This window comes from Pomacea canaliculata, linkage group LG2 (assembly GCF_003073045.1).
Source record: "Pomacea canaliculata isolate SZHN2017 linkage group LG2, ASM307304v1, whole genome shotgun sequence".
Taxonomy (NCBI): Eukaryota; Metazoa; Mollusca; class Gastropoda; order Architaenioglossa; family Ampullariidae; genus Pomacea; species Pomacea canaliculata.
In genome coordinates this window covers 23263164-23288161 of record NC_037591.1, presented here as the reverse complement: position 1 = coordinate 23288161, position 24998 = coordinate 23263164, and the positions used below count along the sequence as shown (strand labels likewise).

General features: G+C 42.7%; 1 protein-coding gene across 1 annotated transcript; it reads right to left on the bottom strand.

The window, feature by feature from the left end:
* Positions 1–298: 298 nt before the first annotated feature.
* On the bottom strand, positions 299–10237 carry LOC112558165. Its single transcript, XM_025228445.1, has 13 exons — positions 10086–10237; positions 5475–5542; positions 4902–4999; positions 4460–4553; positions 4011–4127; positions 3516–3672; positions 2925–3064; positions 2605–2740; positions 2060–2270; positions 1633–1785; positions 1149–1433; positions 853–975; positions 299–548 (listed from the first exon to the last, which is right to left on the bottom strand). The coding sequence occupies exons 4-12, from the start codon at positions 4527–4529 to the stop codon at positions 853–855; spliced, it is 1392 nt and encodes a 463-aa protein (XP_025084230.1). The 5' UTR covers positions 4530–4553; positions 4902–4999; positions 5475–5542; positions 10086–10237; the 3' UTR covers positions 299–548.
* Between the last annotated feature and the right edge of the window lie 14761 nt (positions 10238–24998).

Below are 24998 nucleotides of genomic sequence, written 5' to 3'. Positions count from 1 at the left end.
GCGGCTTACTTGTCGACCCTCCTGCCGCTGCTGGTAGAGGATGCTGCCGTTGGACAACTTGAAGGTCCACTGAGTGTACCAGATTCCTGACTCGTCGTCGTTCACCTTGATCTCGAACCTAAACAGTCAATAATAATCATCATTATCATCATCATTATCCATCCATCAATCAATCAATCAATCAATCAAGCCATCCATCCATCATCATCATCATCATCATCATCTATTTTTCAGTCAGCGTCAAGAAAAGCCCGATCCTTCTCACTTGGAACTGAAGGGGATTCCAGGAACTATTTCGTTCATGCGGAAGCCTGTATTCGCAGTCTGTAGCTGGGGCGGTGTGGAGTCTAGGGTCACGTGAATGCGCTGCACAAGCTCGTTGTTGACGTAATCAGTGGCCTTGACCCACACGGTGAGCGTGTCCCCTTCACTGAGTTTGTCAGAAATGGTGTAGGTAGTACTGAGACCTATATCATTCCATGAAGGTGGGTTGGCTGGCTGGATTTTGCCTCCTTCGTGATCTTTATTATAAGAAACTTTGAAATTTACTGAAAAAGAGAGAGAACGCAGAAATATGTGACGTCAGCATTGTCCCCGCTGTTCGGAATGTCGGAGCAGTTATCCAAGGATTAAGTTTTCTGCAAAGCATTAGCAACACTTATTTAAAAAGTATTTGAAAACGTGGAATATAGAGAGAGCACAAACACGACAAAATAATCAGAGTAAGTACGAGACAGATGGACAATTATAGAAATCCAACTGGACTTACGGGATTTCTGTAAGTAAAACATGACTTTACGGCAACACAAACATGACATAAACCAGTATGCACGAAAATCAAGTCAGAATTACTTATGCCCCTTTCGTTTCCAATGCTGTCCACAGTTCTGCGCCCTTCGTGGTCCTCTCTTGTAGTGCTAGTGGGAATATTTTTGAGACCGTCTTCCAGTTGTACAGGGTATGGCAGGACAGCGCCTACACAAAAAGACAACTTTGTTTATTTTTTAGGAATTTATTTCAAATATCTAACGTTAGAGATAGAAAACACCCAAACAGCTTTCAGTTTCAAGTGTGACAGCTGTTGTAAGTTAGAGAACTAAAAGTAGTTGTTGTAGTAGTGAGTAGACACAAAAGAGAAGGAAGCCTACCCAGGAGAGCTTCATCTTCGTGAAGAGCATTGCGGAAGTATCTGGCCACGTGACCACGAGAGGGGCCGAGGCGTTGTTGATGTACGTGTAGTTGGTCTGTTGGTTGGCTGCCTGCACGTACAGTCGTTGTTGCGAGTCCACGGTGATCTGAGAGTCGGGGTCAAAGAGACAGAGACGCCGGACGTACTTGGTGTTGTTGCCCAGGTCCGCCGCCTCCAGGATGACCGAGTACATCCCCGGGCCCGGCAGCGTGTACTCTTGAGGGCCCAGGGCCGCGTGCATCACCTGGCGACAGGTGCAAGGTGTTCACATCAAGGGGAGACAAACATATTTACATCATATGATATCCGAACAAGCGTTGTTCATATCACCTAACGACAACACGCATCAACTGGAGACAAATTTAAAGTGTTCACATCACTTGGTGACTGGGAAAATGAAGCTGTTCACTTTACTGGAAACTGGCAAACAGAAACTGAAATACCTCTCTGTTGATGAGAGGGTCGAGAGCTTTGTCATTCCTGATCTCAAGCTTGCCGTCCGATGTTTTGGTCATCTTGAACACCTCCATCGAGTAGCGGAACATTTTGGAATCACTGTCCTGCCACCCGTTCCAGACGATTTTAACCGGATTTGTCTGTGGGTATCAGGTACAGATAAAGTGATGGAACAGAGTAACTCACGAATAAAGTAAAAAAAAAAAGCTTACACAATGGAGATGCATAAGTTGGTTGAAAACTGATTATATCTGAACAGAGTGTGTTTAAGTTTAAGAAAGGAAACACAAGGTAGGGGTAAGGTGAGGGTATTACTGTGAGGTTAAAAAAAGTACTACACAGGTCAGTTTAAGAAAATAATATACAGGTATTGGGTAAGACAACTTTTTCTATTGTCTAGAGCAGTAAACTTACCCTGGTGACCTCTGACACGGTCAGCATGTTCTCTCCATTGGTGCAGCTGCTGGTCTCACCGCAGTGGGTAGGGGGCTGGTAGTCGAAGCGAAATTCCACGGATCGACTAGATTCCACAGAATAGAAGGTCTGGGCGGGCAAAACAGTATTTGTGTTGAGGTTCACGAGCCTGCGAAACCCGCCACCGGAGGTTTTGTATGTCACCTGCATGCTGTGGTAACACACAGAGAGAGAGGATGGATGAAGGCGAGAGGATAAAGGTGAGAGGATGAAGATGAGATGATGAAGTTGAGAGGATGAAGAAGAGAGGATGAAGGTGAGAAGATGAAGGTGGGGTGTCACTTTCTTGTATGTAGGAGTGTAAAGAGTACTCCTTTGACGAGAAATACAAACTAAAGTTCGCAACCTGTTTTGATAACTAACTGATTACAGAGTTGTTTTCTGTCAACCTGGAGTCAACTGTCAGCATAGCTTTCTGTACAACTCGAAACGAGACACCAAAAAGGAAGAAAGGAAGGCACGAGCGTGCACAGGAAGTGACGTACGTGTCTCCGTGTTCGATGACGCGATCGAAGTTGGGATTGGTGATGTTACACATGAACAGCTGAGTCTCCGGCGCCGTGCTGGTCACCTGGCGGTCACATGGTATCGTCACATTCAGAGAGATGAAGCTGCCGCCAGCTGCAAATTCACAGAACACAGACGAGGACATGGTCAACACGGAGTGCGACAGTCATGGCGAGAAAGTTCTCGGCCTCCACCTACGAAGTCTCATTTAAGAGTCCTAATGATATCAGTGATTGTCAGTGTAAAACTGTACTCAGAGAAAACAAAAACCCAAAGACAAGTCCAGGACACAGCTTACATCCAGAAGGAAGCTTTGTGAGCAGGACAACCACGTTGGCGCTGACGATGCCAAAGGTGACATTGTTCACGTAGGGGGGTGGGTAGTTGACAGACAGAGAGAACTGGCTGGAACATGTCGCCTGCAAATTGTTGAAGTTTCTGTCGAAGACATTTCAAAAATAAAGTCTTAAATTAATTTTGTTTTGTTACACAAAAATAACCCTAACAAATGAGCAAAGTCTACATCTTATATATCAAGCAGAGAAATAAAAATAGACCAGTGTTTGACTTCTAAGACTAGGTTGCTAGATGTTACTTTTAACAGATTCAACAAATTTAGCTTTTTGAATCAATCAAAATACTTTATTTCTAATGCCCCTGCATCTCTCTGGGATATTAATCCTAACAAAAAAGCTATTTGTATTCGTAAGTTGTATTAAAAGAGAAAACGACACAAGACATACAATCGTCTGTCCATCTGAAGAAACACCAAGATGTTGCTATTGTCATGTTTACTATCAACACTAAAGACCTATTGAAACGTGAAACTTCTAACAGTGCATTGTCTCTTATTAAAAAATGTTTTTCTGACACATGTGTGAATGTTTACCTGCGGTTTGACCACAGGAAGTCTATGGCGCCATTTAAATTTGTGGAATCCGCCAAGATGGCATACTTCTCCATGGGCGGGGTCATGTTGCGCGGCCAGTAAGACATACGCACTTGCATCTGGAAGATCTGGAGGTCAGCGACCTTGACATCTTGAACTGCAACAAGAACTTTTCTGTTACAGACACACTTCTCACCTGCACACCTCAAAGGTCTCCGTCTGCAGGTGTCAGGTCTTGTGGACTAATCTCACGAGAATGTTTACGACGATAAACAGAGAGAACGATAGTAGATACGATTCATCTTTATTAATTCTCTTCATAATGTTTTGTGCATGCCGACACTTCACATACAACATCATCAACGGCTATGAAAGAAATTAAAATGTCTGCACCACAGCGATGAAAGTATGACTACGACGAGTACAATGATGACGAAAGCAGAGGTCTATATCATCAGACAATAATTTAATTAAAATTATACCAGTAATGCTTACTTTTGAGACAGCGGTCCGTTAATAATGATGTTGGGTTTGTAAAGCCAGTGTCGCAGTTACAGCCGTTTGGTGGAATACACGTACCCGGATAACAAGGACTCTCGTGGGAACATACGCCTGAAAAACAACAACAAATAAATAAATTAATTAATTAATTAATTCGTTACAGGTATACTTAATATCACGTATCAAAAAATGTTTCAGGAAGGGCAGAATAAGTCTTGGTAAAATGAAAGACGACACAACAAATCGTCCACCCGAGTAGCTGCACACATTCTTTCTGTATCGTATTTAGCACCCGCGTGCTCTCTTCAAACCTTATAAGACTCGCGCCATCAGCATACAAAAGAAGAGAAGAACAATAATTAATTAGAATCACATTCTCAGAGAAAGATCAGAAGACATCTGACTAATGTTTACGGACGACTTGCTGTGTCACTATCACTTACTTTGGTCACACCGAGGACCGTTACTGGTATGGACACCGACACAAGCCAGGGCTGACACACGTCCCGCCATTCAGACATGGAGGATTGCACACCGCTGGACAATCACAGGATAAATGCGAGAATAAATTACTTGTAGAAATAGTAAACATTGAATTTCAAAGAAAACTGCCATACATCAAACATCATCATTTGAGTAGCTGAGTACTTTGTATAAGAAGCAGAAAGACACATAGAGATAGAAACATGGATAGAAAAAAATATGAATAAAAAAGATGTTTATGTAAAACAAGCAGGACAGGAAAATGCATCTACTACAGGTACAAAGCGCACATTGCAGACAAACACCACCAACTACAGACCAAAACTCACTGAAGACACCATCATCTCAACACACCACCGAGTGTACTGCAAACAAACATCATCAGCAACAGCCACAACTCACGTAAGTTACAGATCTGGTTGCCATCGTGTGTCCAGCCGTTGCAGCAGAAGTAGTTGGTGTAGTACTGAGTTTCTTGTATGATCTTCCAAGAGCAGCAGCTAAAGAAAAAATGAGAAAGTATGAGACAAGCTCACGTGGAATGGAACCACGTACACCTGCAAGTGTCCACGTCACAGACTGTGAACAAGCACGTGCAGTACATCCGTTAGACCAGGTGAGGTTAGTACTCATTGCTGCAGAATGTGAACTTATAGCTTTTCAGTTTATTTAGTATAATTTATTAACACCTGTAAGTGTTCTGTTTGCGCATACAGGAGCCGTGCCTCCATAAAGATGCAGTTATTACTGTTTAAAGTTTCATTACAATGTCAAGTCATTCATGTATGTGTTTGAAGAGCACGAGCAAGAATATGTCCTGTTCTTGTGGACGAGGAAGGAGTAGTGGTGGCTGTGTGTGTGTGTGAGTGCATACAAAGTGATAAAGTAGGAGAGACAGTCTGTACAAACAGTCATCTGCCACAGGGACAGCTAAGGTACAATACAAACACCATAAACACAGTTCGTCACACTTACGCCGCCCATGTCTGGTAGGCACAGACACGTCTGGTGACGTAACGGCAGCCCACTGAACTGCAACATTTCTACCAAACCGAAAACAAAACAAAGTTAAGTCAGTTGTTCCACAGTGTAAGATTTCAATTACTAATTAAGCAGAGCGAGATAGAGAGACAGACAGACAATAGAAAGTCATGATCAGGATTTTAGCAACATTGTGTTCGTCACACATCATCTCTCTTTTACCGTCTTCGTCGTCGTCAACATAAAAAAAAAAATGCGGATGTTGACAAGCAGGAAGGTAACCTTCATCTCAGTTATTCATCCTTCGAGAGATTTCTCTTTCTCTTTGGTTCTTGCTCCAGATTGCACGAGGCAGGTCAGCTTCCTTGTCACATCCTCAGGCAACGCTTTGTGTTTATTTGTTTGTAGTTTGCACAATCGTTGATATATGATACTGTGAAGGAAAAACTGCTGCACTGTGATTTGCTAATTAGAATTATGTGCTAATCATGGCTCCTTCCTGAGAGATGCATTAAAGAGCATTTGTTACAGTTTACATGTCGGATGACATGTTTGTTTGAAGGTTTTATCGATAGAAGTTTCTTGCAACTGGTCTTCCTCTCTCATAGTCGAAGATTTGGAAGACAACTTTTGTCAAGCGGTTTGAGAGAATAAAATAGTTTTCATTCATTCGAACTGTCTTTTTCTTGGGGTGTGATGGGGAGAGAAGGACTAACCGTAAAAAGTTGCAGTATTATGCATTGTTTGTTGCTGTTTTATTATGCGTGTGTGTATATATAGATATATAATGTTTAGTAAACACAATAAGAATATTTACTGTGAGACAGCATTGCGGATATTTATTTACGTGCAAATTTTAATAAGGAATTTTTCACACTTGTAAGACTTCTTAACCGTTATTTCGGAATAAATTTCTGGTTTTTGCTGCTTTACTTTCAACCATAAAACCATTTTGAGCTTAACGTGGATGTTCTGCTCGTCAAGTTGCGCTTGTATATTTTCACTGACTTCCATACAACATGTAATGTTGGGATATAGCTGATTGAACACGACTCATTTATCTGACACGAAATGTCCACCACAACATTCTTCTGTCGAGCTTCTAGGCAAGTTACCTATCGGGAGAGCAGATAATACTATCTTTTCTCCTGCCTGTCTTTTAAAAAAAATGTGTCTCTTCGACAGTTGATAACAACAACGTTATTTTCAATAGACCCCGAGCTTCCGGTCTAATAGCCGGTGAGCGTGTACTGCGCATGTGCGGAATACTTGACGAAGTCCCTCATTGAATTCGTCCACAACTTGTACAACGTCTACATTATCCCCGATGCTGTCTAGTTCAACTGATTTGTTTCGCATTCGTCCCGCTACCCTAACAGCCAACGAGCAAACATTTTAATGTCTAAATGAATCTCTTCAGCCAAGACTTTCCCACCCATCCTTGCTCTGCGCAAACCTCCCAGGACTTGATCCCCTGCCTACCGTTGCCCTCTCGTGCACTCCTATAAATACCTTCTTCCGTGATTCGGATTTTAACCCAGTCAAGCGACCATAAGTAAACAAAAGAAGTGTTCTGGCATGTATGTAGGTGGCTCTACCATTGCCAGGTCAGCCCGTTCATCTCGAACCCTCTTCCTGGTGAGAACGTTGGTACTGACGGCCATGGTCACGTGACCGTCCTCGCGAGCTTACTTCAGTCGCAAGACGAGTATTGCATGGCTACAAAAGAAAAGGAGGGCAAGGGGGAGGGGACCGGCGACCTCATACGTAACTGTAGAAAGAACTGAATTCTGGGCGAGCTCCCCTTCCTACCTGGCTTTGAGGTAATAGCCTTTGAAACAGATAACAAAGGTTCAATAGCTCGTAGTTTTAAAGACTGGAGTGGGTAAGTAGTCAACAGCATTCCCCCCGAACGACATGTGCCACAACTGTCGCTACATAAGCTGCAATCAGAACAAAATTGTGCAAGAGTTGCACACAGCACCGGCGACTTTTTCCAGAAAGGGGAAAGGTGTGGCGATTATAAATATTTGAAAGATGAAAGGCAATCCACATTTGAATGCTTTCCTCATTTTCTATGGCATTTGAAGCATAAGTGTTAAATTTTTTCAACACAGGTCGTGATGAATAAGCAATCTTTGTCAAGATAATGCAATTTGTATAATACTTGAAACAAAAGTGACGAAGTGCAAAGTCATCGTCTGGTTTGTCAACTCCCGAAGTACTGAACAATCATCGTGGGATCGTGAACACCCACCAGTAAATTTTGCAGGTCCTACCATATCGAGATTTTATTAAAATTTCTATAATTGTTCAAGATTTCCTAGAAGTTCATTCTAAAATGAGTTTGGGAAAGAAAGAAATCTTGAACTTCTTTGTTTGTCATCAGACTAACCCTCGGGGCAAGACTTGTATTTCAGAGTCACTGGGACATCCGCTGATAACGCCGACCGGCGGCGTTCCCAAGTTTTGTCTCTTAAAAACAAAAATTTAAAGTGTCTGCAGCTCTGACCCCTAGTAACTCGTTCATGATAAGACAAGGATTTCCCGAGAATTTCGTGCCGCTCTACCTCCTGTCTAGTAGTTGTCAGAACAGGCGAAGGCGTCTACATGTCCTTCTTCGAGCACTTGAACACTTAAGAAGATTAGAATATCACTCACTCACTCACTCACTCACTCACTCACTCACTCACTCACTCACTCACTCACTCACTCACTCACTCACTCACTCACTTTATTTCATTCTGATGCATATAAAAATTAATTAACTGTCATCAGACAGTTTTACAAAAACCTGCCGCAGTACGCGACCATCCATTTTGTTCTGGAGTGTTCCAAGTTGAAGCACATGACAAGATTGTTTGAACCAGTGAGTTAGTAACATGTACACTGCTGCTGAGAAACTTTTCACATCTGGACTCTTTTCTTACTATTGTTTACACGTAAAACACTGCAACTACTTGGTGCTCAGTTGCCATGATTGTTCCACTGTACCACTCAGCTTGGAGTAGAACCTACACTCGCACCAGGGCCGTGCTTAGGGGCAGGCGGACGAGGCATCTGCCTAGGGCCCCGCGCTTTTGATTGTAACCTATTGACGAACGTTACAAATAAATTAATCGTAGGCTTATGTTGTAATGTGTATGCAGCGTGCTGTCAATGATAAAAGACGAGATATCCCTGAGAAAAAAGTGACTTTAGATCCCAACTAAAACATCGTGCGTGAGGCCCCGCACATGCCCTTTGCCTCGGGCCCCGCAGGGGCTAAGAACGGGCCTGACTCGCACATTTGATAACATAGACTCGGGTGTATACATAACGGGTGGGTTCCCAGGGATTGGAGAAAGCAGGAGGGAAGAAGCTGACCGAGAAAATGTCACGTAGAGACCTGCGACAGGACTCGAGCTTACTGTGTTTTGTTTGATGAGGAAACATGCTTCTATAAAGCACAAGTAAACCCGCCTTTCCCTGTTTGTCGGTCTGTCACTCTAACATCTTCTAACCTTCTTCATTGGTAGATAAATACCAGTATTTCTGTTTTGTCTGAAGTTTTTACACTGTTTTTAACAGGTAATCATACTCAATATGCAAATAAAGACTCAATTATAATTGTGTAATCAGAGGTTACGAGAAAGGTAAAATCTGATTCAGGAAAAAACGAAAAAAAAGAAGTAAATGAACGTTCAATGATGATTTAAGCTTAAAGTCTACTGAAATGTGGTTTTTTCCCCATGACTCAGTAAAATTCAGTGCAAGATAAAAACATTTCCCAGAATTTGAGTGAATAAGCCTCTTCCTGTTCTGAATCGACTTGTCTACAAAGCACCGTGGACATGAAATAAGTGTACCTAGGTTATTGTTATGTTGTCGAGGTTTCAGGCAGTGGGAGAGCTGGGATGTTATAATAATTAGGTGTACCTGTGTACAAACGTGACCTCAAGTCTGACCTCACTCTGTGCCTGGTAATGTTTATACCCTTGTATCTCTAGTCTTTAGAAAAAAAGTTTCATCCCACTAGACCTTTAAAGAGTACATTTTCGTGTCCAAATAGCTGGGCTGCTACCCGTTAATAACACTCTCCGTTCTCTTGACAGAAAATTACAAACTACTACCTGCACACAAAAAGGACCCAAAACTAAGATGTCACGAAAGTCCATTGAAAAGATTCGGTCGTTATTCTCTTCCAGTTTGAGAAACATTATCTACTATTGAGCTCAACACGGTTATTTCAACAAAAATACTTTGCACCCTAGAACCCTGTAAAAGTGAGTGGCACGCAACGAGGAGCAGACTGAAAATTGATGAGAAACTAGAACTTCAAAAGCAAACAGAATCAGAAGTTTTAGCGACTTTTGTCAAGCTTGTAATTCCATGAGCAGAAGACAACAACAGGAACCAAAAAAAAAAAAAAAAAAAAGAAGGAAGGAAAACAAAACAAAACAAAAAAACAAAACAAAACAAAAGCAAAAAAAAAAAAAGGAAAGAAAAAATGTGAAAACGTTAGGAACGAATAGATAAATAAAGTTAAAAAAGACAGACACCAGAACTAAGGAGTAAGCGGCATAAACAATGTCTACTTGTAGAGTTACTCAAGATAAAACTTACCCACTCCATGAATAGCCTCTGTCAACACAGACTAACACAATCAAACCAAAGAGCAGACTTGTAGCTGCCATCTCGTCAAAGACAGCGGGTGTGAAGTACCTTCCTGTACCTTCAAGTACCCAGGTTATATACACTCCAACAAGGAAGAGATACCCGTAGCAGTGAGTGGGTATCTCCGGCACGCAATGGCTTTGAGATGACAGCCACACTGCACTGAGTGTCAGCCTGTGGTAGAGTATGTGGTACTTCAAGAATGAAATAAAAAGATTTATTTCTAAATTTTATTTCAAATACCCAAGAATTAAATTTAATAGTCTCTTTTGTACCACTAAAAATGCATGTACTGAAAAATCGAATTTAGTAATATTATTTTTGAGAGTTTTGTTAAATGCATTAGTTAACATATTCAGTACAAAAGTTATTGATAAATAATTTATTATTAGTATTATTGTTATGCTTTCCTTTTTCTTGCAACACGGTTTTGTGTTTACTTTTATTTTATCTTTTATCGGTGTAGGTGTATTCAAGCTTTGTATGGGTGAACGGTTAATTGTGTGTAATTTAAAATTTCTTCACACCCTTCAAAGGGTGAATGAATAAAATAAAATGTCAAAATGTCAAATGCTGCCTTCTCGTCTGTCTTTCTTTCTGATCGGTAGCTGCTGTTGTAGGCTGGCTGCGATGACAGTCGTCTGTGGATGCCAGAGTTTGTGTCTATACTGATATACGAGTTGTTGACCGTCCCGTTGTGTGTGTTTGCAAACCTGCTTATGCTTTGTGGATGTATTTGTTCACGCACGTGTGGTTGTAGATGTGTACAGTTTAGTGTAGTCTGTGTGTGTGTGGACTTTACATTCAGTCATGCCTGTGCGAGTTTCGTGTGGTAATGTGACTTCCACAAAGCTGACCTTTGTCCCCGCTGATTTACATTTATGTCTGTGACGTTGCTGGCATATGCCACGACCTCTCCTGTGTGTTACAAACAATATTCTAGTGTATAAACTGTATACTATACACCGTATGCTGCATGTCGTGAGTCCACCGTCTTCTGTCAGTGCCGTCAGTGGCAGCACAGTGAGGTTCACACAGGTGGAACTGTAAACACAGGGCTTGAGTTCTGGCAGACACTACAGGGAGATATATTATATATCTTATAACAATAGGGAATGGTGGTGGAAGAATGTGGGTGAGTGTGTGTTGCGAAGCGAGAGGTTATAAAAGACTTGAGGAGGTTTGGTCACATTTTTTTTGAAGTGGTGGAATGAGGGGGGAGGCCCCGTGCACAATCGTCACAAGACAAGGCTACTCAGCACTTCCTTCCAGGGTTTCGGTTTTCATGTGTCCCTCTCCTCCACACCTCCTCGACTTCTCTCTCTCCGTCTTCCCCCTCTCTCAATGATATAGCTATGTGATCGTGACTGACAGAAATGTGGGTTTAATCAACTGGTTGTATGCAAGGCTGTGGAAATGTGTAGGTGTGTCGAATATTTGTATCTTATGTTCTTCATCTCCTATGTTTGGCTACATTATTTACTACGGTAGTGACTATTGGTATGGACGGTCGGGATTCCTTCAGATCTCCCTCTAGGACAGGGGTGGGCAATTAATTTTCCCAAGGGGCCGCATGAGAAACTGGGATGGTTCTAGAGGGTCGGACTAATATAGTTAACTCAGTGTTACCCAATACTGTATACATATAGTATATATACTGGCGGGCGGGCCAGCGGGCGGGCCGGTCAGAGACAGGAGGCGGGCCGGATCCGGCCCGCGGGCCGGCGTTTGCCCAGGTCTGCTCTAGGACGTGGGTGCTAGTACAACAGTGTTATACAAGGAACAAAAAAAAATGCAAGTAATTGCGAGGGAAATAACACCATCAATTTCCTTCAAAACATCAGAGATTTGCCATTAGACGGATCAGATTTCGTGTTACAAAATCGGCTATTAGCCTGATTACCTCTGAATGACCTCTGGTTTAATTACGAGAGAACCACCCTTTAAGGACAAACATTCTCCTGGGTCACCCTCTATCACATAGAAGTAAAAATGGTGGGTACGGAATTTCCTCCACAAGATTGCTCTTCACACCCTTTCACACTATGCTAGTCCTTTTTCACACCTTTTTTTGCAATATCAGGTTACTCTCAGCTCTTGTTTTTGTTATTTGGTTCCTCTTTTATATTTTATGTGTTTGATTTTATTCTTTGTTAGTACTGTTGTTTATTCTTTTATAGTTCATATGTTATTTGTTTGTTATCCTGTCCCTCGTATGCTGTCCATGTTTCGTTCTTCCTAAGCATATTCCTTAGAAGTGTGAAGAAGCGCTTTACAAAATTTGCATTTATTATTATTTATTTAGTATCCGTCTCGACATCATTCAAAGCAGCAGCTTTGTCATCAGTTTTGAATTGAGCTTGAAACTCTATTCTTTCTTCCTCGCAAAATAAATTACATCCATAAAGACAGCGCAACTACGCATGCGCGCTGCCCCAGGTCTCTAGGCCTGTACAAGTGTTTCTTTTTAGTTTGTCTTCTTTCTTCAACATTTTAGAGCTTTACATGGCGGGGCTGCAAACAATGGAGGTCTTGTCAGCGCACCTTCAGAACGTGTGCTTGTCATTCAGTAGAGAGTGTGCATATGTTTGTGTGAACAAAAGTGCGCTCTCGTAATGTGTACACACCTGCAAGTACCCGTCAGGACAAGAACTGAACTTTTGGGAAAGCCAATATATGCCAGTGCATTTTATGTCAATAAGACATTGTAATTTAAGAATGAGCTTTTTTTATTTGGTTAGTAATTCGTGGAGTCTATTGTTTGTTGTTGTCTCTGTCATTTTTTTTATCGTGTGGATGTTAAAAGCAAGACCTGTAGAAGCAGATTAAATTGTCTTTGTGTGGTGGGAGCGAACGTGTGAATGTCGGGCTGCATGCGTGACGGATGAGAGGTGTGAGGTAACACGCTATACAACGAGCACACACTCAGTCCTGCAACAGGTAGACACACTCGCACATACCTTCCACAGGTAGACACACTCGCACATACCTTCCACAGGTAGACACTCGTGCCCACGCATGCTTTCATAGAGCGAACGTTGCGGGTTTTGCCGACTTCAACTAGGAAGTGGCTCAACTCCAGCTTTTGAGTCTGAAGACTTCAAGCACTGGTGGGACGACGAGGACGAGGACGAGGTGATGTGATTTAACACTCATGTGTTTATTGTGCTTGCAAGGAAATGTCATGTTTGCAGTAATCTACAAGGTGATGTTTCCAGACCAAAGGTTGCAAAGCATCTCCAATCGTTAGATAGGATTTTTTTTTTTTAATTTCCCAAACACAAGAGGACATTTTAGAAATACGTTAGATAGACAGCATTCAAGCTAGACCATGTCGCTGGCGTGATAGTTATCAAAAGAAAAGGAGGTCACAGAGTTTCGGGCTTGGAGAGGAGCGTGGGATCGAATGACATTCAGCTAGAGTGGGGGAGAAGTTGGGGGGGGGGGAGGGCAGGTTTGTCCATCAGCGTTGAAAATAACCCTTCCTTGTTGAAGCATACAAAACTTAGTGTATTTGAAGTCATGACAGTTGGTGTAATATTTATGACTTTGTGAACTCTGGCCGGTGGTGTCATCGCGGTTCCTCCCGATCTAGATAGTTTAACAACACGGCAGCTAGTAATGGTCATGAATTTGCATTCATCTGCGTATCTGGTACGTCGCGAAATTGTGTGGAATAAGCAAACAACACACACACACATATATTTATATAATCAATAACTTGTATATCAAATATTGTTCTTGCATTTGTACTAATATACTTCATTTAAAGCAATAGTAAAAATGGATTTCTTTGGATGTTTGTTTTGGTTTGTGTGTGTGTGTGGCACCATAGGGCAAAGTAACATCAAAACCAATACGGTTGCTTAAAACAATATTTTCTCTTCAGCATTTATCTATAATAAACTTCAGTCACCTTTCCATTTGTTATATATATGATAATTTGCGATGTTGAGTGCTCTGTCAGTTCCCTTACACCGTATTCCCGTGATAATCTCCTTCAGCTGTTCCTCTGTTCCGACCATAATGGAAGTCCAGTAGTCCACTACTAACTTCTGCTACATTGGCTTGACATGACGTGGACTAGAACTGCAACAGACAGGAACTATTGTTTTCATTTTAAACAGGAGTACTTCACTGTATGCATGTCCTTCTAAAGCCCCTGATATAAGTTGTTGGAGATCCACTGCAAAACTCGCTGGAATGGCGAGTCCTAGTCTGGCAAAATACAATAGTTTTGTGACTGTAATTCCGAATTATGACAGATAAAGAAAATAAATCTGACGATGTGTTCAAATGGGACCACAACAATTATTTTCTTGTAGTGTTAACATTTTGGAATGCAAGGTTTCAAATCCATTATATCTGATATTATGTTTGAAAATATTGTTAGTAAAGTAAGCTAAAAATTTAATTATGTCATCCACGTGTCTAGTACATCAACAGTTCACCATGTACATGTCCGTGTGTGTAATAGTACAACATGACCATGACTTCCGTCCCTGTTCTGCTTCGTTTCACTCTCAAGCCTCAAGGACACCGGCAACTGTGTAACTCGTGACACTACACACCATGATGTTACTGTTACATATAACTCCGTGATACACACACTGTTAAATCTGTTAAATAGGACACAGCCAGTTCGGTGCTGCTAGTTCCTTTATCATCCTTTTAAAAACCTCTCTAAATTTCTGCAAGAAAATCTTATATATGTGTATCATGTTTTTATAAGCCGCAAAAAAATGACACAGGCTGGAGATTTCATTTTCATGCTTTTCTGAATATCACAAACCAGTATTTGTTTCGGTCTGATTTATAGGTCAGTTGCTGATTTCCCACACGAAACTTGTAATCTGAGCAAGGACAGAAGAATTTAAAACATCTATTAGTTGTCACAACAACAGCCAACTTTCTTACGTTCCTAGAATCGTAAGCGGGTTTGCATTCAAAGGGAAGTAAATCTATTATTTCCAATAAAAAGAAGAGAAGAGCGGTTCCTTCCCATTGTGTCAGGTTTTCCTTGGGTTTTGACAGAGTTTCTAAACGACCAGCGCTTATTCTAGGTGATAATGGCGAAAATGATGTAGTCCTGGTGATTATTTGCCCAATAATAACAAAGAACGCTCTGAAGAGAGATTATTATTGTTAACACGAACAGTCCATGTGGAGGAAAACAGTTGCGTGACGTTCACAATAACATCAGAAGTTGATAGGAAACTGCTCCTGGTACACTAGCATGTCAATAAGCTGAGTAAGGCTATAATATTTAAGGGTTTTTTATTTTTTTATTTTTATTTATTTAGTTATTTTCGTTAAATCAATTTTTAAATTATATTGAAAGAAAGAATAGTAAGACAGCACAGACAACCGAGTAGAGAAAAGTGGATCACTTGACGTAGTTGTTTCCCTTACATCATTGTAGCTGCTGAGCTTTCTTGGTGCCGCGCCCTCAACATGGTAGACTTGAGGGGTGTTTATTTATTCTAGTTTCGTAGACTTAAAGATGAATATGTCGAAACTGTAGGATAATTATTTATTCTTGTTTCGTAGACTTAAGGATAAACATGGCGAAACTGTGGGGCATTTATTTATTCCAGTTTTGTAGACTTGCTGATGCGACTAAACCTCGAGACAACATATACCAGAATGTTTACGTCAATAGTTGATTACAGAGGCCTTGCCACCCCTGGGGACCTGGTGTTCATAAAGTGCGCCGCACAATGCTGCACGAGAGGTGATTCCTGCTCACGGGAATCTGAGATTCACAATAACATTTTTTCTCTCCACATCTACAGTTTATAGCAAGCACATAGAAAAGTAATTGTGTGGGTGGGGAACAATCGGAGCTGACATTTTGTGACAACTTCTTCTCAGTCGTTAACAGACAGCCTTATGATGGGTCTTAGCCTTATTTCGAACTTCATGCTGACGTTGTTGGTGTCAGCACGGAGGATACGGGGTGGAACAGGGTGGGAGTAACTATTAAAACCGCAGACATCTCAAGTCGTGGAGAAAGACGACACATGATGACAATCAACGACAACGAGGTCTAGTCCCCTCGAAGGTAGCTACGGACCGAAGAATGTGTGTTGTTACTCTTGCACGTGAAGAACGGAGGATGGCGATAAGATTGACTAACCATAGCCTTATTTCAGGAATCTGTTTTATAAAATCTGAGTGAAGTTTGTTGTATGATCCTGAGCAAACAGCTCCCTACCACTCGCAAGACACAAACCCTCTCTCAGCCCCTAGTCCGAGTGGTGTTTCCTTACTTGGGGTACGTGAGCGTTACTTATCCATGAAAGAGGGGGTACCCCATATAAGCCTTCTATTTCCGGGATATTCTATAGTATTGGTGGGAAAACTCCGTCTTTGGACCGACCCCTCTTTCAAAATGTGAAGCACATTAGTCATATTTTTAGGTTAATTTGATTAAAACTTAATTTATCAAGTACATCAGCGTTATAAATAGGCAGTCAGTAACATTCTAACACGGACAAAGTACAAAGATAACAAATATCACGGATGACGTGTCTGATGTAGTCGTATAAGAACATCGGGAACGGCTGCTTCAAAGGAAAGGCTGGTTTTAAAGTTTTTTTGTGAGCGAATTCGAACAGCTTCACTTTACACAATAACTTCGGTAGTGAACGCCATTCTGTACTCATTTGTTGTCCATTCCATTACCACTAGGTTTGTTGCGTAATCACCTGGCCTGGGTTTGGGGTATTTTACCGGTCCGTCACATAGTTTAGAAATTTGAGACCTGCCCTCAAAGAGAAAACTTTGCCCACCCTGGTCTGATGTATGATCTTGTACTATGAAGCAAGCACAGCAAAGGTGTCCTCTTTGGTCGCAGTCTCAAGTCACGCCACACCATGTGCAAAAAAGTTTGTTTCGATTTCGATCTTCATGTCAAAAGCAAACAACAGCAACAACAACAATAATAAGGAATCACCAGCAGCAACGTTGGCACCACCCAGACTACCCGAGATGAACACTTTGCCTGATACCAAAGACGGTGGGTGGCTCGGGGTGGTCCCGCGCTGAGCTGGTATTTGGGGACAACGCCTTTACAGTCGTTACAGACAGATCTCAGCTTTATTTCGGATTTCGTACTGATGTTCACCTGATCAATACCTGTCAGCACACAAGAGACGGAGACGATTAAAAATCGGGTGTGGACCAACAATGACTGTGCTGTGCCGACATGTCAGCATGACGTGGACTGACAGTGACTGTACTACATGTCAGCATGACGTGGACTGACAGTGACTGTAGTACATGTCAGCATGACGTGGACTGACAGTGACTGTGCTACATGTCAGCATGATGTGGACTGACAATGACTGTGCTACGTGTCAGCATGATGTGGACTGACAGTGACTATGTCAGCATGATGTGGACTGACAGAGACTAATGACAATAGTGTAGCTGCGTATTGCTATGATGTGGACTAGGATGGTCCGGGTGGTCCGTGCGGGTTGACTATGAATATCAAACGGACAAAAGGTTACTGTGTTGCTGATTAGTGACTAGCGACTGTGGACTGATATTTGGACAACATTTAATTGAATTGGTAGCTTCACTTTAATGAGAAGTTATAGTTGCGGGCCCCTGTGGGACCCCGGGGTATGCTTGCCTAGCAAGCATTGTAAGAATAGGGTCCCTGCCATCCAGCCAGGCATGTCGTAAGAGGCGACTAAGGTGGACACCTCACCTAGAGGTAAATTAGGTTGTGGTAGGGCTAACAACCCCACCATGTAAAAAAAAGTATGTTACAGAAACTAAAACCAGAGAACTCGTCACAGATGGCGAAGGTAATGAAGCACACCAGGTGACTGGACTAATGACGGACGACAGCCAAACCGAAAGGGAGCTGGCGCCCCGACAGTGGATTTACTGAAGCCGAGGCAAAAGTTGAGGGTGGGGTGCTGGAACGTCCAGACCTTGTACCAGACTGGCAGGATGCTCCAACTAGTCAAGGAGTTTGACAACTACAACTTGGACATCCTGGGAGTCAGTGAGGTCAGATGGACCGGCACGGGAAAGAGGAGACTAGCGTCAGGACATACCATCTTGTTCTCAGGAAGATCAGACGCTCAGCACTCTGAAGGAGTAGCTCTACTCCTCAACAAGAAAACGGAAAAGGCACTGCTGGAATGGAAGCCTTATGGACCTAGGCTTTTGAGAGCAAGATTCCATTCAAAGTACACCAAGCTGACAGTGCTAGCCTGCTATGCACCAACAAATGACTCTGAGGCAGAAGACAAGGATGCTTTTTACGATCAGCTCCAAGCAGCCTCAGAGAGCGTTCCAGCCCATGACATGTTGCTCATCATCGGCGATCTCAATGCCAAGGTGGGAAGTGACAACACCTGCAGGGAGCATGTCATGGGCAAACATGGAATCGGAACCATCAATGACAACGGAGAGAGACTGGCAGACTTTTGTGAAGAAAACAACCTACTGATTGGTGGCACACTCTTCCCACACAAAGACATCCACAAGGCAACATGGACATCACCAGATGGGAGCACAAAGAACCAGATAGACCATGTCATCATCAACCGAAAATGGAGGAGCTCACTTCAAGATGTTAGAGCCTACAGAGGAGCAGACGTTGCCAGTGACCACACTCTTGTGATAGCCACAGTTTCCCTGAAGCTACGTCGATCACGATGAAAACAGGCACGTCAGCAGAGAGTGGACTCTGGCAAACTGAAAAATCCAGTCATCGAAAGGGCCTTTGCTATGGAAGTAAAGAACAGGTTCCAAGCACTAGGAGACCAACAAGAGATGACCTTAGACGACTTCAATCGAGTCTTACAGGAATCAGGAGAGAAAATACTGGGCTTCCAACGGAAAAAGAAAGAACAGTGGATCAGAGAAGAGACATGGAAGAAGATAGAAGAGAGAAAGTCAGCCAAACAAAGAATCAACAGCACCAGATCTGAACGCCTGAAAGATCAACTCAGACAAAGATATGCAAAACTAAACAAAGAGGTAAAGAGGATGGCAAGAACCGACAAAAGAGACCACATAGAGAAACTGGCAGATGAAGCAGAAAATGCAGCAAGTAAAAATGACCTGAAGACACTGTACAAGATAAACAAACAGCTAAACAACGGGTTTAAGAACAGTGATGTGCCAGTGAAAGACGTGAACGGTAATGTCATCGAGGGAGAGGCAGAAAAACTACAGCGCTGGAAGGAACATTTTAAGTCGGTTCTGAACAGACCAGATCCCCCTCAGCTTGCAGACATCCAGCCAGCAGCTATAGACCTTGACATCTGCACAGACCCACCAAGCCTGGAAGAAGTGACAGCAGCAGTCAAGACAATGAAGAGCGGCAAAGCACCAGGGGCAGATGGAATAACAGCAGAGATGTTGAAAGCAGATATAAATGTGACAGCTCCCAAGCTGACTGAAATCTTCAAGCAAGTTTGGGAATCAGGGCAGCTCCCTGTTGCTTGGAAGACAGGCTCATCTTCAAGTTACCCAAGAAAGGAGATCTTGGAGACTGTAATAATTGGAGGGCATAACACTTCTTTCCCTCACCAGCAAGGTCTTCAGCAAGATTGTTTTGTCAAGACTGACGGCAACTCTTGAGAAAGACCTCCGACCACAGCAAGCAGGATTTCGTCCTGGGCGATCCTGCTCCGAACACATCTTCATTCTGCGACAGATTCTGGAGCAGAGCAACGAATGGAACACACCGCTGTACATCAATTTCATCGACCTGGAGAAGGCTTTTGACAGCATCCACCGCGAGTCCTTATGGAAGATCCTGAGGCATTACGGAGTCCCTGCAAAAACTTGTTCAGGTCATTGCAATGCTGTACAGCGATTTCAAATCCCAGGTTGTCTGTGACACGGAGCTCACAGACCCCTTCAACGTCAGTACCGGGTGAAGCAGGGCTGCATTCTGTCGCCGTTCCTCTTCATCTGGCCATGGACTGGATCATGAAGACTTCCACCGACAGTGAGAGGAGAGGGATCAGATGGACCATGACTATGACAGCAACAACAACGCTGGAAGACTTGGACTTTGCTGATGACATTGCCCTGCTGTCACACCGCCACCAAGACATGCATAAAAAACAAAGGCCTTCTCAGAAACAGCTGGAAACCTTGGCTTGAAGGTCAGCACAAAGAAAACGAAAAGTATGAGAGTGAAACGCCAGAGTCCAAGACGGCATCAAACTAAATGGAGAAGAGATTGAGGAAGTTGACAGTTTCACCTATCTTGGGTCCAAAATGTCAAACACCGGGGATGCGGAGGTGGATTCGAGCCCGACTGGCGAAAGCAGCCAGGCCTTCGCCTCACTCAGGAGCACATGGAAGGCAAAAAACATCAGCCAGAAGATCAAACTGAGAATCTTCAAGTCAAATGTGATCAGCACCCTCCTTTACGGATCAGAATCCTGGAAGATGACCAAAACCATCAGTAACAAGCTTGACGTCTTCCAAAACAGATGCCTCAGGCGCATACTTAACATCTTTTGGCCAAATACCATCAGCAACGAAGAACTCCACCGAAGAACTGAAACCGAGTCCATCACCACGCAGGTTCAACGAAGGCGTTGGCGATGGATTGGACATGTGCTCCGCCAGCAGACAGCAGACCTTTCCAGAGTCGCCCTACGATGGACTCCAGACGGCCGAAGAAAACGAGGCCGCCCAAAGGAAACTTGGAGAAGAACAGTGGAAAGGGAGATGAAAGGAAAGGGCTGGACATGGGGTCACCTAGAGCGGGTTTCAGCCGATCGACATCGGTGGCGGACTCTGGTTGAGGCCTTATGTGCAACCTGATGCACGAAGAGGAATAGATAGATAGATAGATATAGTTGCGGGGTTAATATCTCCTATATCTGTAACACGTAGCTAGACATGTAATTGCTGTCATGTTACAAGCAGTTTACCTGCCAAAAGTATGGTAGAGAGCTGTAAAGAGTTGAAGCATAGTAAGGTGTATTTTTTCCAATAATTGGATAAAGGTTAGTTGAAGGTACTATTTCCAAAAAATGTTAGTAATACATTTGTTCCGTTCTCTAGATACACGTGAATTGGAGAAGCGGGATCATATGTTAATTATGCGTATATATATGTATTAACACGAAGTCAAACATGACATGCTCTTTCTGTGAGTCGGGATTTTTGTAGAAATGTGTCTTAAAAGATGAAAGGGTCTATTCACCCAGATTTGCGAAAATAGTACATGTATCTTGGACTGAGCTTTACCTAATTATTAGAAAAAAGCTCGCCCCACCAGTCCTTTAATAACAAGATGTCCATTGGTGGTACATTTGTCCACAACTGTTCATTTGTGTTTTTGTTTTGCTGCCTCGTTGCGTTTGTGATTATTTTGTTTGTCCGCACCAGCCTGTTTTTGTGAACTAAAGGTCTCTATGTCTGTGCCATATTTACTCCCTGCTGATTGTGCATTCTCATCTCTGGATCACTTTAGTGGCGAACTACATTTTACATTGCTGACAACTGTAAACCTCTGATCTGTTGTGTACTGCTACACTGGTTATTCACTGTTTTGCACTGCTGTTGTCTTGGTGCAACATCTTTACCAACAATAAGTGAATGTGTGCACACCAGACATGGACAACCCCTTTTTTTTTGCCTTTGTTTTGAAGATGGGCTATTTATTTTCAATTAGTATTCATGTTTTGTGGATTGTGTTTACTCTGTAATGCCCTTTATAAATCCACTTTATTATTACATAAAAACCCTCTTCGATGTAGCCTAACATGATTCGCTGTTGTTACATAACAACTCTAGGCTCATCCTACATTGTTTCGCTGATTTGATGTGCGAGGTCACAAGGTTCCAGCCTAACAACTTTCTCTGTTGTTATGCCAGCAAAACAACAGTCTAGTGATATTTGTGTGAAAGAGTCAATTCACGTCGGCTGACAATAACAATCTGTCTAATGCCAAGTAGACATCTCGGTTACCTAGAGCCTTCCTTATCTGGAAGTCGTGAAAAGCTTCTTCTTTTACAACAAACAACTTGTGTGGTGGCGTGAGCAGTGTTCACATTCTTCGTCAGCGGTTTTTGTTCATAACATTTGTGAGAAAACTTATTGTAAGAGAAGTCTGTAGAGTTTTACCGTTTCTAACCAGTGGATGGTTGTCAACCTTTACAGTAACACGCACTTGTGAAACGTCAATGTGATTTTTTAATCTTGGAAAATGAATTTGGATGTTTGTGATTATTGACAGTTTCAACTTCAGGCGTCAGACTGGAAACTTTTTACGAGTGCAGCTGAAATCAGGTGTAGAATCTATCTACTTTCTATCTATCTTTTCTTTTCTTTTTTTGTGGCCTAAATCAAGGTGTCACTTTTGTAGTCGTTATCATAAATCTTCAATACCTTCATGTGAACACCAGCTCTGAACGGGACTAGAAAAGATGTCATGTTAGCGAAAGTTTTCCAATGTCCTAGTGCCCTGTGCTTCTTTCTTTGTGGAGCTGCTCCATTGTTTCTGAGCACATGGCCTCGGCCATTCTATCCGTGGGTCTGAGCACACGAGAAAGAATGATAGTTGTATTATGTAAATCACACCGGAACAGTTACGAGAAGACCTTTAATTATCCGTAGACTTTTTTTTTCTTTTGGCTAAGTGAGCAGTTTCTTAGCAGGACATGTAAGACCAAAAACTCCATACTTGTGTGTTCTTATAAGTGATTGCATGCTTGATAAATGTTTGCATAGTGTGTACCTTGGTTTTAGTATCCTGCATTTATTGTGTGTGTGACTCTCTAAAGTCGTTTAGATGAGTGTTCGAGTGTTCATAGGTCTTCTTCCAAAGAAAAGAGCAAGAAAATCCGTTTTTTGTTTGTTTGTTTGTTTGTTTGTTTTTTGTTTGTTTTTTTGTTTTTTTGCTTCAAGATGAAACACTTATTTTTGCATGTGTCAGTGGATTTTGGGAAGTAAATGAGTAGCAAGTCATTTGTCTTTGTATAAGTTCACAAAATAGTTCAGCACCACCCTGTGTGTTTTTGTGTGTGTGTGAGAAAACGTTTGTGCGTGTGTGTTGTAAGTGATCCAACACATGCGTTTGTGTAGGTGCACATGTATGTGTGTGTGTGGTACACACATTTGCGCGCGGACACACACACACATGTATAAATGTATAAACCTTCCTGTGTGTGATGTACGAGTCTCAATGCTCGGCATCCTGCTACGGGACCGCACCCAGGCTGGAAAGTAGGCCACCTGTTGCAGAGATGTTGCAACTATTGATGTCTCCACATAGGTAGAGCACAGGTTCCAATAAAGAGCCTTGCTGCCGGCAGTCTCTCACCTTTTTTTCTTTCTTTTAAACGTCCCCTCCATCATCCCCCAGCACACACCCCTTCATGGTACTGAAGATGGGGTGGGAGGGTGGGAAGGAAGCAGAACCTTGCAGCGGAAGAATCAATCATGTCACTAACGCTGACAACCATCTCCTCTGTCTTTCTTTTTTACCCCCGCAGAGTGGGACAGGTAGAAGTCAATGGACTAACGGTTGTGTGTGGCGTTTCACCCAAGTGAGGCATTATACGAACGAATGAAAAGTTGGTAACTCCCAAACCGTTGAAGCTTGCAACCACCTGTACGCACCAGCGTGTGTGTGTGTGTGCCCGCCCGCGTGCCTGTAGATGTGCATCTGTGTGTATGTTCGTGTGTGTGTGTGTGTGTGTCCGCCCGCGTGCCTGTAGATGTGCACCTGTGGGTATATGTTCGTGTGTGTGTGTGTGCTAATGTCACACCCTTGTCCCGCCACGCACTGGGAAGATGGCACAACTTCGATCCACAGTAACACATAAGATCCAAAGTCCTTTCAGGTGTTCGCAGCCACTAAATCTCAGCTTTCTCTGTCTCCACCTGCCTCACACCACACACAGTCACACAACATATTCATAAATACATATTCATCGTATACCCATAAAATACACATTAAACCCTATACCACACATCGTGTGTTTTCATGCTCACACTGTATACAAACAGAAACATAATAATCATAATAAACCACTCCAGTAAAGCCGAGACTGGGCGGGAAGCTTTGAATAGGGGTGGGAGGGTGGGTGTGTGGGGTGAGATGGGGGAACCGCACGGGGAGGGGCTTAGCAGAGACGTGTAGACAGGTTTGGGGACTTACGTGTACTCTTGCGTGTGAGGGTGGAGACGGGTAAACCTTAATGTTGCATGACCTGCCAATAATTCGGTGGTGTGATATTCGTCCTACTGAGCGTGTCCTGATGCCTTCATCACTAGTTGTTTTTTGTTTTTGTTTTTGTTGTTTTTGAAGTGGAAGGCGGGGGTGTGGTGCAACCTTGATGACGTGGTCTTAACAGACGGGTGGTCCAGTCATCGTTGCCTGCGATAATGACCTGTGAAAGGTCACGAAAAGTAGTCAGAGATTATGATCTGCTTCTCGCCTTATGGCGACTTTCACGACTTTTCACAGCTGCAGAAAAAAAACCCAAAAATCAAAGTCAATGCCAGGGAGTATAAATCCCCCGAAACAAAGCAGTGGTCAATTTAAAATACCATTTCTTATCTTTTTTCAGCAACTTTGTTTACAGTTATAGTAATGGTAACCTACACTGACAGTTTAAAAGCTGAGATGGTGTGTCACGGGCTGTGGAGCTCGCCATCAACACGTGATGTGTGTGGATGTGGCAGTTGCTTTCCAGCAGATGCTGTGCAGCCTCATGAGCTGACTGTGCGTAAAAGCAACATTGAGGAGTCGCAGCTCAGCATTTATTGCAGACATCACAAAGTCTGTCTCAGCAAACAAAATGTAACCAGCTGACACTTTTTTATTATCCAGAAAAAAAATGAATAAATTATTTAGA

Excerpts from the sequence above, each read along its gene's own strand:
- LOC112558165 (XM_025228445.1), bottom strand. The coding sequence starts at position 4,529 with ATGGCGGGACGTGTGTCAGCCCTGGCTTGTGTCGGTGTCCATACCAGT. Across the intron at positions 4,128-4,459 it reads CGGTCCTCGGTGTGACCAAA|GCGTATGTTCCCACGAGAGT; the intron begins GTAAGTGATAGT and ends GTTGTTTTTCAG. Across the intron at positions 1,786-2,059 it reads CCGTGTCAGAGGTCACCAGG|ACAAATCCGGTTAAAATCGT; the intron begins GTAAGTTTACTG and ends TGATACCCACAG.